Source organism: Scleropages formosus, chromosome 16, assembly GCF_900964775.1.
Source record: "Scleropages formosus chromosome 16, fSclFor1.1, whole genome shotgun sequence".
In the NCBI taxonomy this organism is placed as follows: domain Eukaryota; kingdom Metazoa; phylum Chordata; class Actinopteri; order Osteoglossiformes; family Osteoglossidae; genus Scleropages; species Scleropages formosus.
In genome coordinates this window covers 14,206,439-14,227,514 of record NC_041821.1, presented here as the reverse complement: position 1 = coordinate 14,227,514, position 21,076 = coordinate 14,206,439, and the positions used below count along the sequence as shown (strand labels likewise).

Genomic DNA, 21,076 nt, shown 5'->3' with positions numbered 1-21,076 from the left:
TTTCTTCCGTTACAGAAATTAACGTTTGAACTGAACGACAATTCAAATGAGTTCAGGAATAACGGAGAGCTTTCTAGAACTTCTCAGCATGAGCTACATGAGCTCTCCTGCGAGGCACAACATTTTTACCCGTGTCGTGTGTTGTATTCCTTGCGCATTAACACAAGTTAAAGGTGTCGGCTAAAGAAAGATTTATAGAGAAAGAAGCGATCTTAGGAAAGCGAACTTTCCAGAGAGCACTTGTTTCTGACGCTGTAGATTATCGCCACCGACACTGTGCTGCGCAAACGAACGTCAGGTTGAGGCGCGCGGGCGCCTGCTGCCCGCTCCTGTACGTTCGCGCGCTCTCCTCGCGCCGCACGGCTCGCGCAGCCGCTTTCCCGCTTTAGCGCCGGCCCTCGCGCTCCCCTGCATCTCTACCGTCATCTCCATCTCTCAGCGTTCTCCGCGAATCCTCCGCCACTGTGTGCCTGGGGAAAGCCCCCCCCCCCCCGCCGGCGTCCCGCGCCGCTCCCGCCACTCCTCCTCCACCTCCTCCTCCGCGGTGACTCCTGTCCTGGACGCTCGGACACGCGCTCCGCAAGCCGCAACTGACTCGCTCGGTCTCTCGCGGAGACGACGATGATCATGGTGCTGCGGGGCGCTGCTCTGCCCTGTCTCCGCGGCGAGGGACTCGGACAGTGAGCGAGGGTGGACGGCACAGCCCGGGATTCGGGAAGGGGAGCCTGCTGGAAGGAGGCACCATGGAGCTGGCGGCGTTGCTGCTCGCATCCCTCTCGCTGTGTTCGGCCATCATCGAGGGTGAGTGAGTCCCGCTCCGCGTCCTCCCACAACTGGCATGTTTGCGCCTCCTCAACTCCTGAGCTCGTGGTGCAAACACCGCTTGACTAAGGAGAGAAGCTCGCGCTCAAACTCCTTTCATTACTTATACGCATCTCGACCAATGGAAATATGCGGCATCGCCGGAAAACCATCCTGTTTAAACACCTGCTTTAACTAAGTGTCAAATCCCCACATGGCTCCGGCTCCGTGAACGCGCAGTAGGTCTATTGTAGTAATGAGTCGCTGCAGCGATTAATCGGACAGCTGTGTGTGTGTGGCGCCCCCACCTGGAGGGGCTGTAGCCAGGCTGGGTTCAACCGCAAGGCCGGTGGACGCAGAGGAGACCTGGATGAGACACCTGAGACACCTGAGACACCTGTGCAGCAACGACTCGATTACAGGGATGAGCATTGAATGATGCGCAGATCTGGGTGATGATTTCATCTGGTCCCGCTGATCTCTTATAGAGATGCGGCTTCATTTACATTTATTCATTTACATTTTCACTTGGCAGACGCTTTTCTCCAAAGCACCTTCCAATAAACTCTATGTAGTGTTATCAGCCCACACACCTTATTCACCGTGGTGACTTACACTGCTAGATACACTACTTTCAATGGGTCACTCATCCATACATCAGTTTTCTCAAGTCAGGATGGGGACCGGCGTGTGAGCGTACCTTTACATTTACATTTACTCCTTTAGCAGACGCTTTTCTCCGTAACGACGTACGTACATCTCACAGAAAAATGCAATGAGTTAGTTACATCAACAGTGTAATGTCCCGGAGAAATCCTTCCAGAAGAGAGTGACGTGGCAGCTAAGCGGCTGCCATGCCTGTCCTTACTGTAGCATGTTTTTAATTTAAACCCATCAGTTTCATTATCAGCGGCCGCCTGCAATTAAGATGTGCAGCTTTCATTGTGAGAAATCTGCAGCGAAACCCAAAATGTTGCTTACTTCCACCTTTTGTCTTGATTATGCTTTTATTATGGAGATTTTATAATAGTTACATTTCTAGTAAAAGTACAGATGTTGCTTGGTGTGATTAGAGAAATTATATGATATATGATAATGTACCGATTAACAGTCAACTCTCCTTTAATTTCTTTTCTTGTACTAATTACACTGACATTTTGAATTTTACACATTTTAAATTGCCTATTATTCAAAAATGCCACTCTGGGAACAGCTTGCTCTTCAAGTTGAAGTTCGATTGGGGACGGTCTGAATGTTTATTTTTTTCCAAAGCAAACTTAGAAAAAATAATTATAAAACAATAAATGCTGACCTTTTTTATCTGGCAGGATTACTGCCAATTTTCATTTGAGGTTAAATTGTGGTGCGGATTTTATTTCGAAGGCCTGCCGTCAGAAATAGATAGAATTCTGCAGGAAACATTAAACATGTTCAGAGAAAAAAATTCTTCAACCTTTCTTTCTGGAACTTTCCTCAGTTACAGAAACCGACGTATAGCAGTTCCCCAGATGCAGCTGTGACTCAGTATTCGTGCTTTCAAAAGATGACGTGTTACACTTCGATTCATTACTGAGAAGGCCTCATGTCAGATGCCATATTTTGTGTATATAACTGCTTGTGGGCATTGAATTAATAAGCTTGATCTCCTCAGGCACGAAGGTAAAACCACGCTTGGCAGGTGTGCAGGAGTGTACGCCCTAGGATGATGCCTGGGATGAGGTCAGTAGCCACGTGGGATCTGCTTGGCGAAATTTCCTCCAAACTGTCAGCACCCAGGGCTCACGGGAGCTTGTGAGAAGTGAATTTGTGTATCGTTTCCCAGCATGGAGTGTGGTGCTGCTTGCCCACTCCTGGGGGTTTGACGGTCACGGCACGCCTGAACTCTGCTCCGTCAAACTTTATTTTGTGTGAAAGATGACAGCGCACACTTTGCAGTGCTCTGCCACAGATGCTTCCGTTGAAATGATGTCGCTAAATGCTCCTTGGATCGATGATGGGCTCTGCAGGTGCTTCTAGTGTTTTATGGCACACAACATGATAATGCACTCACTCCACTTCCTGTACTGCTGTCCGTCAGTCTTTTAAGTGTACGGGAAGCCACTTTCCATCCCTGTGGTGAGTGCCCATATTCCTAGTACAACTGCTAGCCAATGTGATTGTTATGTTTTATGGAACTATATGCTTCCCTCTGTATTTTCCTAATGATATCTGATCAGTGAGATGGTATGTACTGTGCGTGTATATGTACACACACAAGGTCTACAACTGCTTGTTCCGAGCAGGGTCGCAGCAAACTAAAGCCTATCCCGGCAACACAGGGTGCAAGGCCAAAGGGGGGCGGGGGGACACACCCCGGACAGGACGCCACTCCACTGCAAGGCACCCCAAGCAGGACTCAAACCCCAGACCCACCACACAGCGAGCCTCAGCCAAACCCACTGCGCCACCACACCCCCCGTGCGTCTATATATGTATATGTATATGTATATGTATTTGTATAAGCATTGCTGACTGCTTAGATATATCTATACATACATACATACATACAGTATACACACACACAGTATTTATGTATGAATATATATATATATTATATATATATATTATATATATATAATATATATATATGTTGTACATGCATATATCCATATTTACATATGGATAAATGAATGTGAAATACTTACATTTATACGTCAACTATAATTTGCTTCTGACAACATTTTTAATACTGTGGATACTTTTTGACTCATCCTTGCACACACACACACATTCACATAATTTTTGTGGAAGGAGTTGTTCTGCTGTAAACTCCCACTACTGCCATGGTCCTGCCATTCAACATGCATTTATTCATTATTGAGTTGAGTTGTTGTGACTGTTTCCATTGGGGTAGCAGACGAAGCAGCGGTAAGCAGCATATCCTGTCATGCAAAGATGTTTTCATAGTAGTCCATTCCCAGAAGGCACTGTGTCACTTCCCTGATCTGTTTTCTTATAGCAGTTCTGACTGTCTGAATAAGTCACCAACTATAAGTCATCTCTGTAAATGGTGCCCTACAGACCTCCGTCTCCATAACCAGGCTCTGGCCCTAATTAAAGGACATATCATAATAAATCTCAGTGCAAGCGCTCACTGACTTACTGACTGCTTTTTTCACATCCAGCAAATATGGTGTCCTTACTGAGAAATATATGTGCATTAACAATGTCTCTGTGACTTTTGACTTTAACGAGTGAGTGTGCACCAGTGTACAGTATGTGACTGGTTGCTCTGCCATTGACTGGTGTGTCATTCAGGGCCTATGCTGCCTCATGCCCTATGTGTCTCAGGATTGGCTCTGGATCACCATGAACCAGAGTTTGGCTTGTGGTTACTGTAAATGGACAAATAGAATGAATGGATAAGAATATGAATTTTCAAGGGTATTAACTAATAATGATAAATTGACAGTATTCCCCTTTTGCTAATAACCAGATGAGCAACATCACCAACTTGGAACATCTCAGCTCTTGCTCTGTGTTCTGGAGCTGTTCTCCATGTACCCAGTGACCTGCTGAGTGTTGGTCAACCAGCCTCAAACTGGGGATCTCAGCTGTGCTACATATGGGTGTACGTCTGTTTTTAGCTGCTCAGGACAAGAAGTTGCTGGTTTCTGGCAAGGATGTTCTCCACATGACAACAACTCTAAGTCAAACAGAACATTTGTATTGTCATTGCTGTTAAAGTGTATGACAAAACCTTTTGACGTTCTTGAAAGACAAATGTGATGCTTTTGTGATGCCATATGAGAGGGTCCTGAAGATGCTCTTCCAGGGGGTAGTACCAGGGAAGACTGCTCAGTGTTCCTCAGTCCAGTCATCAAACACCTGCCCCAAGCATGACATGTTTTCATTTGTTCCTTGAAAACGGGGAGTTTTAGGTAGGAAAATTGTGGGAAATGACATCTTTAAAGTCCTCCGCAGAAGAGCTTTGTTTTGTGGCGGTGAGGAACACCAGCTATACAGCACTGAGTCATTCATAGGCTTATGGGAAGCCTGTGCGTGTGTCTCTGTTATGAAAAGATAGCCTCGCGAACCACACCAGGATGCCTTTCCATCTCCACGCGTGCACGACAAGTCAGGTTGATGCTGCTCGCACTTCGGTGCACATTCAAATGCGCACACACACACACACACACACACACACACACACACAGACAGATTTACCAATTTTGGCTACTGAGATAAAGTTGCAGTGAGTGCCAAATCGCTGTTTGGACATCTGAATGATCTTGGCTGCTGTGGACATGGTATGAACCCAAAGTGAAGCAAGGGCTCAGAGAGGGCCGCCTGGCGTCAGGCCGGCATGGCGGTGGACTGCCTTTGTGAGCTGATTACGGCGGGTGTGGGGGCTGGGAGCCAGCATTGAGCTGGTGCCAGCGGACTGGCGGGTGGTGCTGGCTGTACTGTCTGCCTGCCCCTAATGAGCACATCCACAGGATGTGTCACAGTGCTGTCTTTCATTAGCATCTCAGTACTGTCAGCTCACACTTTTTTATGAGACAGTATAACCAAGACAATGTCATCATTTACATTTATTTCTTTAGTAGACACTTTTCTCCAAAGCAGCTTAAAATGTTAAGTTGCTTGCAATGATTCATATGTTAAGGGTGAATTTTTTTTGGAATTCAAGGTAAGTAGCTTGATCGTGAGTATTACAGTAGGATGTGAGATTCAGATCTGTGTTCTTCAAGCTCAAGGTACCACCCTTAAACACTACACCACTTGCTGTCCATTTCTTTATAATAGTTTTATGAATTTTTTTTTCAGTTTTAATGTTGAGCTATAATGTATAAATATTTAATTTGGGATAAAATGACTGATATTTGGGAATTTAGATGTTTTAAGAAGTTTTAACATGTTAGACATCTTCAGATGTTTATATAAATGCCTTCTGCTTGTGTTCACATCTTCTTACTTGTCTTCAGCTGTAACAGTAAGAAGTCGCTCTGGAGAGGAAGCCTTTTAAAGTACTGTTCTGAGGCTTCCACCAGATTTGTTCTCATCGTCTGATGTTCCGCACATTTGCTCCCTGACACTGTGCTGTTCAAACTGCCACAGCAATGGAACAGCGAGCAAAAAAACACAGCTGCGGAATGTTAAGTGTTTCTGCTCACCGGGACGCACTTTGCCACGGAGCTGGAGATAGAGATCCCCGGAGCCTGGAGTTGATTTTCTGTGGAGTCTTTCTCTTGTGTCATCTTCACTCGCTTCCAGTCATTAAACACCCCTGCCGTCTCACTCATTTTTGCACGAGCCCCCCCAACCCCACGCAGATTCCTTCATTATGTAATGATAGACTGAATTCTCTTCTAAATTTAGAAACCTGTTACCCTGTAGGCGCACAAAGCACAAGGAAGAGATAAGCAGCTCTTTGTGTGTGTTGTTTCAGTATCAATCTATAGTCTTCCCACTGGCATGCAGTTCCCATAATGCACATTTTCTCTCCTTTCTGATTATTCACTGGTGGAGCCATTGTGAAAGGTTTGCCGCTAATGAAAAGGTGCTCAAAAGTCTTTTTGGCGGCTTATTCTGACCTGCTTTCCACTCTTCCACCTCTCTAACTTCCTTCCCATGCTGCAGCCCCAGATGAGTTTTTGTCTCTGGCCGATATGGAAGATGCCCTCCTGAGGAACCTCTTCCGGGGATACCAGAAGTGGGTCCGGCCTGTCCTGCATGCCAACGACACCATCACCGTCCGCTTCGGACTCAAGATCTCCCAGCTGGTGGATGTGGTGAGGACTGGGCCTGCGTTTGTGGACTCGGGATTTACCCCCACGAGGACTGGTTCATGTATCTGAAAGGCTGGAGGGTATTTTGCAGGGTAATTGGCCTGGTGTCATTCCGGAGAGGGTTGGGCTAAACAGTCAGAGACAAAATGCATCGTATCAGAGACATAGTTATAAAAATTCATTACATTGTGGTTACAGATGTTTATATAATATTACATACTGTATGTTCATATAAATATAGGGAAGAAAAAAGTAAAAAATTGTGTGAAGTATAAAAGGTAAATATAGTTCTATTTATTTCCTGAACGTAGCAGGTGATGCAGTGGTTAGAGCTGTGGGTTTGATCCCTCTGTGTGGAGTTTGCATGTTCTCCCTGTGTCTTTGTGGGTTTCCTCTGGGTGCTCCGGTTTCCTCCCAGAGTCCAAAGACATACTGTTCAGGTTCACCCACAGTGTGCCAGTGACAGAGAGAGTCTGTTCCACTGATGGGTATGGTATGGATGAGTGACCCATTGTAAGCAGTGTATCTAGCAGTGTAAGTCACCACGGTGAATAAGTGGTGTGGGCTGGTAACACTACATAGTGTTTATTGGAAGCTGCTTTGGAGAAAAGTGTCTGCTAAGCATGTAAATAAGCAAATGTAATCTTATAATAGTATATGTAAACTTTAATATAGTAAGAGAAAAATGAATAAAACGTGTTAAAGTCATGCCAGGAAACCAGTATGAACTCTCACACTATGACAGGCTTAAGTATATTGTGGGATGGGCAGATTTTTGATTCATGGTAATTTTAAGAGATTGGATGCTTACTTTTTGTCAGGGAGACAATCAACCCAGGGGCTGCACGTGGTAGTGCCATCCATGCTGGTGGACGAGGAAGGGCTGGGGCCTGGCGAATGGATGGAGGCTTCAAGCTGGACCCAGCAGAAGCTTGCTGTGAATCTGTGCGGAGCTGTCCGCTGTGCTGAAACACACTCACCGGGCCCGTGTGCCGGCCCACAGTTCTCAGCGCCATAACTCAGCCCTTGTCGGGACTGTGAGAAAGGGACGCAAATAAGGTCGACTTTGGTGCTCAGTAACAGTTCATTAATGCAGCTGTTTCTCAGCTTCTGGGGTCTGATTGTGGAAAGGCAGAACCAGTGTGGCCTTGATTACAATCATGGTAACAAGCATGTTTGAAAGCATCTTAAAACTGTCTTGATGTGCAGGGCACATACACTTTTTATTTCTTCCATTTTGAGGACTATTTTTTATTCATGTTATCACAGGGCAATCACACACACTCACTGACTCACACACTAAGGGCAGTTTAGAGTTATCTGTTCAACTGAAACATGTTTTTGGACTGTGCAAGGAAACCAGAGCATCCAGAGGAAACACATGCAAATATAGGGAGAATGTGGAATATCTGCACAGACTTCTGTCAGAGCTGTTAATCACTCGCGCTACTTTCAGTGATTAATTTTCAGAGAATAAATACTTTTTTTCGAATGCAGAATTTGACTCAAGCTATGTAAAAAAAAAATGTGTCATCGCAACTTTTACATCATAATTAATCTGCATTTGTTTAATAGATGCCATTATTGTGACAGTGGTTGTCCTATACATTCTTAATTCACCAGCTGCTTTTGTGGTAAAATGGATGTCTGAAGGGTGCAGTACTAATGTGCTTCGTGGCACTTGGACCCACTGGTTACCAGAAGAATGTTGGTTCATGTTTCTGTATCAGAGGAATTTAAACAGTAATAATTATTTTGACATTCATTCAAAAGATGTTGCGGGAGAAAACTGAAACGCTCTCTGTGCCAACATTCCACTGCCCCTATTGGTGGAATTTAAGGACATGTGTACGCGTGGGAGATGAAGGATTTGCTGTCACTTCAGTCGCTTGTCAAAAAAGCAGCTGTTGGTGTTGATCTGCTCCAATTCAAGTCTTTGAAGTAGTTGAGCTGCCATTAGGCTTTTGGGAAGACTGGCTCGCTCACTGGCAACGCTCTGGAAACAAGTGTCTTAGAGATAAACAGCTGGATCGAGGTCATTATTTAGTGCCCTCAATCACTTGGGCAATCACAGAGGCCTTGGGAAACTAGACTTTCAATGATACTCACCTCGATGTCAGCTGGGCAGACTTGAATACAGATTATTGCTGTCATACTGATTGCTTCAGTCAAAAAATAACACTCAGTAAGAACAGTTTAGTCAAGTTTAATCCCTCTAAATTGCTGAACAATAAAATGCAATGACAGAATTCTCTAAACATTTACAGATTAAAACTGTGAACCTGTAACCCTAATTATTTTTTACCATTTTTTTTTGTCAGTGACTCAGCTTTTGCTTTAATTTTTCCAGTACATATGCGAAACTCTGTTGAATGATGATCAATAAAAACCTGGCCAGTGCTGGATTCGAGCCCTCAACTCAGACACTTTGAGGCACCAGCGCTACCACTGTGCCACCATCATATCTTATTTTTCTTTTTACTGTAAGTTGTTGTTTTAGTTTTACTGATTTTCTCTTTATTCAGCATTAAGCACTTCTCCAAAAACTGGTTATTGCAAAAATATTGGACTGATTGTTTTCTTAACTTGGCTAGCACTACGTTTCGCGACCATGTCTTTGTGGTGGAACCTGCTCTTCAGTTAAGGGACTCTACTACCCTCTTGTGTTTACACCAAGCAGTGCTGACTCTTTTATTTAATCTTGTAGTTGATGTGATACTTTCTTAGTAAGGTCAAGCTACAAATCAATGTGATGGATTTTTGCTAATGTCTAATGTACTGCTTTTCCCTGGTGACTGTAAAAGCTCTTAAACTATGCCTAAAAAGTGAACGTCATATTAAGACAGCAAGCTTTATCCTGACTTAATACTCAGATGAAAAGACAATGCATTCCACTGTGAAACATGCATTAAATTAATTTCTCTGATCTGGTTTCTTGGAATTGAGTTACAGTGACAGAAGTGGTCTCAAAGGACAATGATAATCCAATATGTGTATCCAGATGACTTTGTCCTACTTCACCCATTTCTGTCCCTCTCTTTAACCATTCTCATAAAAAATTCTCTGTTTGTATGTGTGCCATTTTAATCACCTGATTATTGCCAGCTTTTCTCGTCACACTAACATTTCTGTGAATGTTTAGTGGAACAATGCGAACTGTGACTGGGGCTATCGTTTCTGATCTGGCTGTTGGTGCTGGTGAGTACAGAAGCCACAACTGAGTGACCGTAACCCCTCTCTCTTCTGTGTTTCCAGGATGAGAAAAACCAGCTTATGACCACCAACGTCTGGCTGTGGCAGGTAGGTGGGGCTTCAAGCATCGAAACATCCCCCTTCCTCTGCCTCTTCCCCTCCTCAGCTGCAGTTACTGTTCACCCATCATTTTCACAATTTTTAGCATTCTCATGATCCTTACATGCCATATGTCATTTAGCTATTGAATCGTACCAGGGTGGCCGTGTACGGTCTGGACTGAGAAATGAGAAATGATTCACTGACAGGTAGCTGTGCCAAAAACTGTCCATTAGCCGCTGAGTCTTCACAGTCAGCTCAGAAATGTCCAGCAAGGATGAGCATTGTAGGAGAACTCATCATTGGGAGAAAGTGTTCAGTGCATTGCTAATGGCAGAATAACTAGTTTTGAGACATTTGCAGACTTCAGGTGCCTTTCATCTCCAGGAGTGGACTGATTACAAACTACGGTGGAACCCTGAGGACTACGGTGGAGTGACTTCTATCCGTGTCCCTTCAGAGACCATCTGGCTACCAGACATTGTGCTGTATGAGAAGTGAGTCCCTTGCAAAAGGCATCTGTCAGTCTTTTTTACTCTGCTTTTAAACTTTCCCTGGATGTGCCTGCACTTCTTGCCATTTGTAAAATCCTAAAAAAAAATTGAATATACAGTTTAAACTTTAACACAGCAGCACTCACACACACATGCACAGTCACACATACATCTCTCCGTAGACACTCCAGCATAATGCATGCTTTCTGTTCGTCTGAGAATGAACTGTTTTTCAGTGTTAGTTCATTTTTTTTTACTGTCACTATCATTACCTTATCTTTCCTTTCCAAACATTTCCTCAGTCTGTCTCGGTCTGTTATCTGTCTCTCCTCAGTGCTGATGGACGCTTTGAGGGCTCCCTAATGACCAAGGCAATCATCAAGTATAATGGCACCATCACATGGACTCCACCTGCCAGCTACAAGTCCTCCTGCACCATGGACGTCACCTTCTTCCCCTTTGACCGGCAGAATTGCTCCATGAAGTTTGGCTCTTGGACTTATGATGGCAACATGGTAGACCTGGTCCTGGTGGATGATCATGTGGACCGTAAGGACTTCTTTGATAATGGAGAGTGGGAGATCCTCAATGCTACAGGAATGAAGGGTAGCCGCCAAGATGGACTCTACTCCTACCCCTATGTCACCTACTCCTTCATCCTTAAGAGGCTGCCGCTCTTCTACACACTCTTCCTCATCATCCCATGTCTGGGCCTGTCCTTCCTTACTGTGTTGGTCTTCTACCTGCCATCTGATGAGGGTGAGAAGCTCTCCCTCTCCACTTCTGTCCTTGTGTCCCTCACTGTCTTCCTGCTGGTCATTGAGGAGATTATCCCTTCCTCCTCCAAGGTCATTCCACTAATTGGCGAGTATCTCCTATTCATCATGATCTTTGTCACCTTCTCCATTATCGTCACCGTCTTTGTCATTAACGTGCACCATCGCTCATCAGCCACCTACCACCCCATGGCACCCTGGGTGAAGAGCCTTTTCCTGCAGCGGCTGCCCAGGCTGCTCTGCATGCGTGGCCACGCTGACCGCTACCGGCATGCAGATGTCGAACTGCGGAGCCCCGAGCTGAAACCGCGGGTCAAAAAGCAACCGCGAGCTCAAGCCAGGAAGGAGGAAGAGAACTGCGACTGGCTGACCATGCTGGAGAAAGCTACGACCTCCGTGCGCTACATCTCGCACCACATCAAGAAGGAACACTTTATCCGTGAGGTGAACAACCCCTCTGTAGGGCGATTCCTAAAGCCAAGTCATGTAGCATTTGTATTGTGTTCACCATGACTTTCCACACCACAAATGAGTTTATTTCTGCCATATTTAGTCGTTAGCCTTGATGAACATCTACTCACATTAGCCTTTTTTACTCACGTTGTATGCCCTCCTGTGTTGCAGGTGGTCCAGGACTGGAAATTTGTGGCCCAGGTGCTGGATCGCATCTTCCTGTGGGCGTTCCTCACAGTGTCCATCCTAGGCACCATCTTCATCTTCACTCCTGCCTTGCAGATGTACCTGAGCAGTCCTCCATAGCCCTTCTGCTCCCAAGAAATCCATTATAATCGTAATCTTTGTAATCACCTTGGACATTGTGGGATGTATGGATGTTTTCACTGTACCCTAAGCATTTAGAATTAATCTCTGAATAGCCAACATGTAATCCTCTAGTTAGCTTTTAACTGAATTTGACAGTAATGTCCAGAGGGGAGCAGATTCCGTTGGCTGTTGCTTTCATCTTAAATCTGCGTTAAAAAAAACATGCATAGAAAGTACTCTGAAACCTTAAGTTTATTACATAAATGTAAACAATGATTTGACTGGCTGTTTTTCGAAGTGACACTGTGACATCATGCTCATTGAAACTTGGCAATACTACAGTCACCATGGTCAGCGTTTAGAACGTTTTACCAGTTCTTCCAGTACGTGCTGGCTGGGGGTGCTGCTGCCCATGAACCATGGAGACCACAAACAGCACTGGACTGGTAGGAGAACCAGACTAACTTATCAGCAGTGGAGACAAGTGACTCTCAGTGTTTATTCCATCACTCGTGGGCATTGAATATCTATGACATCATTCCACATGTAATTATACCATCAGGTATACCTTATCCTGTTTTATTGAAAAAAACTGTAACAATCTATTTTAAAAGTTAGTAATCATAATCACTGCATGTTCTTTTGTCAATTTAAAATCTGTTGTGTACTTCTTAATTTGCGCACAGCTTTTGATGTCAGAATACCATGGAGCATTAATTAACTGTAAATCTAGATAAAGCACAGACTGCCACAGGAGACTTGGGTAAGAAAATATTAAAATATGGCTCAGTCTTTGTGTTTAAATGTTCTTCCTGTGTTCACATGGGGTTCCACTAGTTCTCTGGTTTCCTCACAATCCAAAGAGGTGTCTTTCGGTTAAATTAGTGACTCTAAATAGCTCTTAGTGTGTGTATATGTAAGTGACTGTGTATGTGTGTATATGTATGTGTGTGTGTGTGTGTGAGTGAGTGAGTGATAGCCCTGCAGTGGAATTATATCTCATCCAGGTTGTATCCTTCCTCACACCTAATGCTTCCCAGACAGCTCCAGGCCGCGGGGAGCTTATGCTTATCAACTGGTCATTGATAATGGATAAATGCAAATTTATTCTCAAAAACGGATTTTGTAAAAGAAAATCTGGCTCTTCATAAAAAGGCAGCTTTTAAGGTGCTTTCAAATATGCCTGTTTCCCTGGTTGTTTTCAGGAACACACTGATTGTGCCTTTGCACCTTGAGGCCACAGAAAGAGTTTGCATTAATGGACTGTTACTGCACACCTAACGGCAGCCTTATTTGCATCCCCTTCTCACAGAAAAAATGTATGAAAATGTATTTATGTTGAGATTTACCAGTCATTCGTCTGCCGAATTCGGAAGTGCCTAGATGTTAATGGTGAACTTTTGAAACACTTGGCCTAACACTCGTCACAAACCTTTTTTTGTACACTTTATATGTACATTCAGGAGATGATGTATTTTAGACACTCATGTTACTTTTATTTTAGCCTCATAGTTGTGTTCCGGCACTAGATGGCAGCAAATATTCTTGAACAGCTAAAAGGCCACTGGTAGCGAGATCAGGAGTAAAATATTGCAGACACAATTATGTGTTTTGTAACAGCGCAAATGAAATTATTAGCGTTAGTCGATATGTTATTTGTGAGGCTGATTTGCGCTAGCCTCAGCTGGTTTCTGTGCTTGATTAATCCTCCCATTCTCCTATTCCTGTTATATCAATATTGTTATTGTTATCCTAATTTCAGTCCTAATTTAAATAATGACAATTGTAATCTTTGAGTCACAGCATTAGGGAGGTTCTGCAAATTTATTCATATTTCACCACTTGTCATGAAGGCATTTGGCATTCTATACCCCCTTTCCCCTGCATCTCCAGACTGCATCTTAATTTCTCATTTGTGGTGTTTTAAGAAGATGTTGCCACATCAGCTGATCTATAGGGCTGAGTTCTATGTATGATGTCCAAGGAGTTTGATGGCACAGAGTCCAGATGCACCAGGGGGCCGTCGGCCCTGACGCTGGAACACACATTGATATGCAAAGAGGGCTGCTTTGAACACTGAGAGGACTGACTGCATTTGAGATGACAGAAGGCGGGAGACTCGCTGGAGGATGAAGAGTCAGGGGTGGCAGAGGGCCCCCACCAAGCAGCAGAGGGGAGAAAGGCTATGAGGACAGTGATGATGATAGCGGAGCCATTTGTACAAAGTTATGTGAAGGTCACAAGAAATTTATCAACAAATTTATGATCAGCAGACATTTGGAATATCGTTCAAACATGTTAAGCTTAGACCTAGACTACTTAGGTGTTAATATTGCCTTGATGTTGCCTCCTCCTGACCCCTTAATTTACATTAAGCAGCAGGTATCCAGAGTTGAACGATTGGTAGTTGCAACCAAAAGATGGACCTGACTCTTGTACTTTTGAACGTGTTCTGCTGAAAAAATATGTACCTCTAAAGTCAGTGAATTTTGGAGATGTTTGCAGAATCATGAAAAGCTTTTTTAAGTGCTGTGTGAACTGTTTACAGCAAGCATCACCCATCCCCACGTCTGTGTTACACCACAAAGGGACATTAGCAGCCACGTCCACAGCAGCAGGTGTGATTTCCCCAGGAGACGCTGTCAAGGAAATACATAGCAAATGAAACCTGGGTCTCCATAGACCATACAGACATTTCCTTTGTACTGAATCCACATTTTTGTGTTGCAGGCACTCCATTATGAGAATGCACCGTAAACTTGTGTTAATTAAAACTGTAATTTCCATTAATATCCAGCTAATCCCTCCAATGGCACAGGATAGAAGTCTTCAGGAAGCCACTGTTGGGGGCCTATACCCCCCCTGGCATGAGGAGTAAAACTAATTAATCACTCCGAGTTACAGCACATATAAACATGGTATATTGGCTCATGGACTTTGATGGGAATGAGTGCAAGATAACAGAGCTAGACCTTAAAACAAACATTTTTCATTCATTCATTTGGTTATTTTGCGTTTCTGATCCAGAAATAAAGTTCGAGGTGAGTGAATGTGGTTACCTGCCTGGGGTTCGGAGGAGCCCTTCTGATCTTTGCAGGCACATAGCCGGGCCTCAAACAAATCCGCCTTGGCTGAACTTCATCACCTTAAGGACAATGCCGGGCTACTATGTATGCAGCTGTCTGATTTTCAGCAGCACTAAGCAAAACTAATCCAAATGCACATGTGTTGAAGAATGAGACAGAAGTGTGTAAAAGTCACGAAGGCATGGTTCTTTAGAATATGAAATGAAGAAAACTATTACAGATCCTTTACTTCATACACTGAAATAAAACTCTTAGGCGTATAAAAGAGAAGACGTAGGAAGACTGAAATGTGACACAAGCGTAACATTTATAAAAGCACAGGGGGATGCTGTATTAGTGGAAAAAACTAAGATGCTTAGCTCCCTAAGTTCACATAAACCTCTTAGGTGTTTGAAAAAAAATAAGAAAAAGATAGAGAAAGGATCTCTGCTGTATTTTCTCAACCAAACAGTTCAAGACACTGAAAGCAAGGGAACCTGATATGAATGACCTTTTAGTAGAGATTAAAAGCTATATTTCTGCAGTGACCTTTCTGATCTTTTTAGTTTTTTTCGTTAAAGAAAAACAAAATCATGTTTAAAGCCTGGAAAAAGAAAATTGCTTAGTGATTTTAGACCTTCGCGTACCTGAACTGTCTAAAGTATTTGTCGGATTGCTTTTTACAATTTAACTTAAATGTTATAGACCTGCTGCTAATGGCCTGTTGGAATGTCTCACAGGTTCATTGGTCTATGATAATAAAATTAGGAAATGGATTCTGTGACACAGCTCTGGACTTGAATGATTAAAGTGCTTATGGAGCTTCCAGGCTTCAAGTAAATAAAATAATATATTGATCATCTTGGCAGCATTTATAGATAATTAGACAGGAGATTAAACAAAAATGGAAGATGCCTTTATTTATTTAACAATTATGGATGAATTGCTGTCAATACTACAATATTGTATATGTGTGGCATGGGAGAGCGGTGCTATAATTGCTATGAAGATGGAAAGGATTGCTTTGTTTCTCTTGCCATCCACAGTTTTTCTGTTAGAGAAGGGCACTTTAAGCTGTCAAAAAATTGGAACAAATACACACACACATCATCTGAACCACTTGTCCCACACAGGGTTGTGGGGATCCGGAGCCTACCCGGCAACACAGGGCATAAGGCCGGAGGGGGAGGGGACACGCCCAGGACGGGACACCAATCCATCGCAAGGCACCCCAAGCGGGACTCGAACCCCAGACCCACCAGAGAGCAGGACTGTGGTCCAACCCACTGCGCCACTGCGCCACCGCACCCCCCCCCCTTTGAACAAATACTGTATTAAAAAAAGTGCCCAGAAATGTGATCTTGGTTCTCCAGATACTGTGCTGTACTGTGATATTTATGTGTATGCCAAATGTATATATATATCTCATTAAAATGTGTTTTAATTAACAGATTCTTTTATTTGCATGTTATACTTTTTTAACATTTGGATTAAATTAAATTACACACAGTGGGGAAAAGAATAGCTTTAGGCTAATGGTCTAATTATATCACATAGCTTTAGAGCCTAATGTGCAGAATAGATTAGTTCAACCAGTTGTTCATATACTTTCTTATTATCTCTGTTTAGTGGAAATCCTGTAGGACCTGCCTGGCTGTGTGCATTACCAAGGCAGTGTGTGACACCCCTGTAATTGTGATGTGTCAAAAAGTGTCACTGGTAATCCATCCATTGTCAGCAACTACTTGTCCCAAGCGGGCACCTAACCCGGCAACACAGGGCGCAAGGCTGGAGGGGGAGGGGACACACCCAGGATGGGATGCCAGTCTGTCGCAAGGCACCCCAAGCAGGACTCGAACCCCAGGCCCACCACAGCATAGAAACTGGCTGAACCCACCATGCCACCACACTCCCTTGTCTCTGGAAATGTATTGTATTATTTTAAGAAAGCGAAAATAATCACACCTATTTATTCACATTAAATTACATCCTCAAAACAGATTTGTTACCTGACATCTGTCAGTTTGTGACATTCAATTATTAATAATGAAGGGGTGGGAAGAGAAGTACAATACAGGATCAAGAATTTGATTAATTGCATATTTAATTGAATTGATCTCTGCCATGTTTTTGTCGAAAATGTATACTCTGATCACTGAAAAAATAATTTCAGCTAATATGAAATTTATTTTGCATTAAATTAAAGAGCCCTCCTTTCTGCACATCTGTTCTAGGTACAGTAAATTACACCGGGGGTGGTGGTGCAGTGGGTTGGACCGGGTCCTGCTCTCCGGTGGGTCTGGGGCCTGAGTCCCGCTTGGGGTGCTTTGCGACGGACTGGCGTCCCAGTCCTGGGTGTGTCCCCACCCCCTCCAGCCCTACGCCCTGTGTTGCCGGGTTAGGCTCCAGCTCCCCATGACCCTGTGTGTGTGTGTGTGTGTGTGTGTGTGTGTGTGTGTGTAAATTACACTGGTTCACTGTTTGTTCTCCATGTTGGGAGTGACCGCAGGATGCAGATGTTCACCATGCTGAACCCCTGGTAAAATAAATGAGGATTAATGTATCTTCTTTAGTGTATTCCTCCCACTGCTGTGTTTCCCTTGTGTTTAGCTCACAGGTGAGCTGTAAATGTGAGTTGGCTTTTTGTGTGTGTTTGTATGTACGTGTCTGAGAGACAAAGTGTTGCATTTGTTTCTGAACTGAACGAAAGTGCCGCACAACGTCAGTTATGGCACGTAGAATCATTCTCTTATTTGTACAATACACGACAGGCCACATTTGGAGAGATGGCAGGTTGCACATTGGACACCCTGATTTAACAGATTCTTTTCTCCAAAGGATCTTTTAATTATTTATACCTTCGTACAAGTGGGCAGATGTGAAATTAAAATAGGAAATACACAGATAAGAGGTGGTGCTGGCCAAATTTTTTGAATTTTCCTCCCCTCTGGAGAATAATTGGTCACAAGGGGATGGGTTTCGAGATGCTTCTTGAATGCTACGAGGAACTCAGCTATTGAATGAGAAAGGGAACTCTTTCCACCATGTCTGGGCAGAAAATTGGAACCGGTGGAGTTACACATTTGGATTTCTCGTGAGCAGGACAATCAGATGGCCAGAAGAAGAGGAGCACAACGCTCTTGCTGGGGTGTAGGGAGTGATCAGGTCCTGTATGTATCAGGGTGCTCATCCTTTGACCATCTTTTAGGTTGTAACCAGAGTCTTGAACTTGATACTGGCAGCTATAGGAAGCCAGTGGAGAAAAATGAAAGGAGACACATGGAAATGCTTTGGCAGGCTAAACACAGCTTTTGCATTCCGGGCCATATGAACATGACTGATGACAGAGGCTGGAAGACCAGACGCCAAAGACGTTTAGTAGCCCAGGTGAGATGTTACCATAGCATTGATCAGGAACTGGGTGCAGTGTGCTGTGAGGTAATGGTGAATGCTATGCATGCTGTAGAGGAGGTATCTGGATCAAGTTATAACTTCAGTGTGGTAGGAAAAGCAGAGACTTGTGTCTCTTGTGAGTAAAATGAATTCATTTTCATAGACAATGACAAGCGGATGGAAAAACAGGGATATAGAGGATCTGTCTTAGAAAGGCTGAAATCAACCACTCACCTCCTTTTCATTAAATTGGGAACTTAATAATAGACTTCCCTGCAGGGAGGAGCCAGAGAAACAGACAGCCCAAACTTTCCTTTGGCAAAGACACACATTTCTGAACTGCTTGCCCCATACAGGGTCACAGGAGCATAACCTGGCAACTCAGGGTGCAAGGCTAGAGGGGGAGGGGACACACCCAGGACACACTGCCAGTCTGTCGCAAGGCACCCCAAGTGGGACTCAAACCCCAGACCCACCGGAGAGCAGGACCCGGTCTGACCCGGTCCAACCCACTGCGTCACCGCACCTCCTCTGCAAAAATAAATAGCTTTCATTTAAACGGATGGCGTATATATGTGACATTCATGTCCTATAACATTTTTTTTGACAATTTTTACAAAGTTTTTCCTTTTACAGATTTTTTAAAAAAAATATCCTGGGATGGAATTGGACAGAGCAACTTTCCAGAACATGCAAAGTTTGCTTGATCCATATTAACTCAGAATAGCCACCAGCAAGAGCATGGGAAAACAACAAGCATGGGAAAAGAATAGAGGGCTGAAGATAGCATTTCAATTTGTTTGAGTTCCCTGTAGCCTTGCAAAATGCAGGCAGTACATTTTTTTTTTTCCAATATCACAGAGTGCATATATTTAGTAGCAACTGAATCCGAATGTTAATAAACAACCCCAATTCCAATTGGGGCGGTATAGAAAATGCTAATAAAAACAAATAGGAGTGATATGTAAATTTACTTTGACTGGTATTCGAAGAAGAACAGTATAAAGACAAGGTATTTTGTGTTTTACCTAATCAACTACATTGTTTTTAGAAAATATACATTTATTCTGGAAATCATGTCCAGATTGATACTAGACTGGTCTGCCTGCAGTCCTGAACCTGTCTCCGACTGAGAATGTGTGGGGCATTATGAAATTCAAAATAAATAAGATGTTAATCAGTTGATTAGGTAAAACATGAAATACCTTGCCATTATCCTGTTTTTATCTGAATACAAGTCAAAGTAAATTTACAGATCACTCCCTTTTCTTTTTAATAGCATTTTCCTTACTGTCCCAGTTTTTTTGGAAATGGGGTTGTAGTTCAATTCGCCGAAATGGAAACTATTCTGTAAATCTCAGTATTTCGGCAGTTTTGCAGTCTGGAATGCCTTCAAGATGCTATTGCTACCTCGGCGATGCACCTGAAAGGCAATCACGTCCTCGTGATACGCTGCCTTGTAGCACCTGCAAAGCGACAGGAATCTTTTATTCATATTGTCTCACTGCACATAACTTTTTGCACAAAGTGATTTTCTGATTTTCCTACATTTTGCACAATGGTTTTGCAATCTTCTGGTCAACCCATCTGAAGCATGTCATACTTTGCAATTGCAGCCTTTTAGGTTAAATGGAGGAAAGGGGACAAGTTTAAAGCAGCCCAGCGGGCTCACGTCATCCTAATTTCAGGCTGTGTCAGGTCTGCTGCTTCACACGTAAATCGAGCCACATGTGACAGCCACTGTGGTTGGATGCAAACAGAACGAGCATTTCTAATGCACTTTTTCCACAAGGAGACGGGGTTTCTCATTCCACCTCTGGTGTAACACTTAAAATCTAAAGCATCTAAGGCACGTGGGAGTGACACTACTTGCAGGCGTCCCCGTCCAGTGACGAAACACCGTGAAACTGCACCTCGTATCTCAAACGACATTTAAAACCTGCTGATATTTTGAATGTCGTCTGAGATCTGAAATAAGCCACGAATGATGCATAAAGTGAAACTAGATGAGCCACCTTCCTGAACGATGACTGTGGCTGCAGTTGGGCATATATTTACATTTTTTCCCTAAATTTATTCACGTTCATCTGCATTTATTTCATGACAAACAATATCTCAGCACAAACTTTTCATCTTTAATGATGCCTTTTCTTAAAAATTGGTCTTTGTGAGTTGTCAGAATGTAAATAAATTAATAAACTAAAAAAAAAAAATGCTGGTAAGGATGGAGATATTGTTTTGTTAGAGGAAACCCATGTGGCCATCAGCCAAAACACAGCAAGTTATATCCCTCAGATGGACATTGTATGCCACATCGTGTCCTCCTATGACAAAGACAGGTTCTAGTATTAAAAATGCAATACATGTATAGCTAAAAGCAGTGGCCAGAACTGCTGCTTTTGGTTCTCCCAAGTGAGGGTTCAAATCCTGCCTATACTGCATCAGTACCCTTGAGCAAGATTTTTACCCTACGTTGCTCCACTAAAATTCCCCAACTGCATGAATGGGTATATGTTTATAAATACCCAGATAAATGTAGGACAAACCCTTTTGAACTATATAAATAGGACCAAATAGTGCTGGAAATCTCCTGGCAAGAAATCTATACATAAAATCAGAACACATATTAAAACATATTTTAGAAAATGTTTCGCGGCATTATAAGAATCTACCCCACAAGCAGTGCCTCTTGCAACTTCTCTGTCACTTCCTTATCACTGAGC

At 43.4% G+C, this 21,076-nt stretch overlaps 1 protein-coding gene across 2 annotated transcripts; it reads left to right on the top strand.

The window, feature by feature from the left end:
* Nucleotides 1–546: 546 nt before the first annotated feature.
* chrnb3a (cholinergic receptor nicotinic beta 3 subunit a) lies at nucleotides 547–12,675 on the top strand. 2 transcript variants are annotated; one of them, XM_018738273.2, is made up of 7 exons: nucleotides 547–801; nucleotides 6,424–6,575; nucleotides 9,828–9,872; nucleotides 10,251–10,360; nucleotides 10,692–11,116; nucleotides 11,309–11,577; nucleotides 11,758–12,675. In XM_018738273.2, the coding sequence occupies exons 1-7, from the start codon at nucleotides 744–746 to the stop codon at nucleotides 11,890–11,892; spliced, it is 1,194 nt and encodes a 397-aa protein (XP_018593789.1). In that variant the 5' UTR covers nucleotides 547–743; the 3' UTR covers nucleotides 11,893–12,675. The 2 variants fall into 2 exon arrangements, with proteins under 2 accessions (XP_018593789.1, XP_018593788.1); XM_018738272.2 differs by having other exon boundaries at nucleotides 10,692–11,577.
* The last annotated feature ends 8,401 nt before the right edge of the window (nucleotides 12,676–21,076 follow it).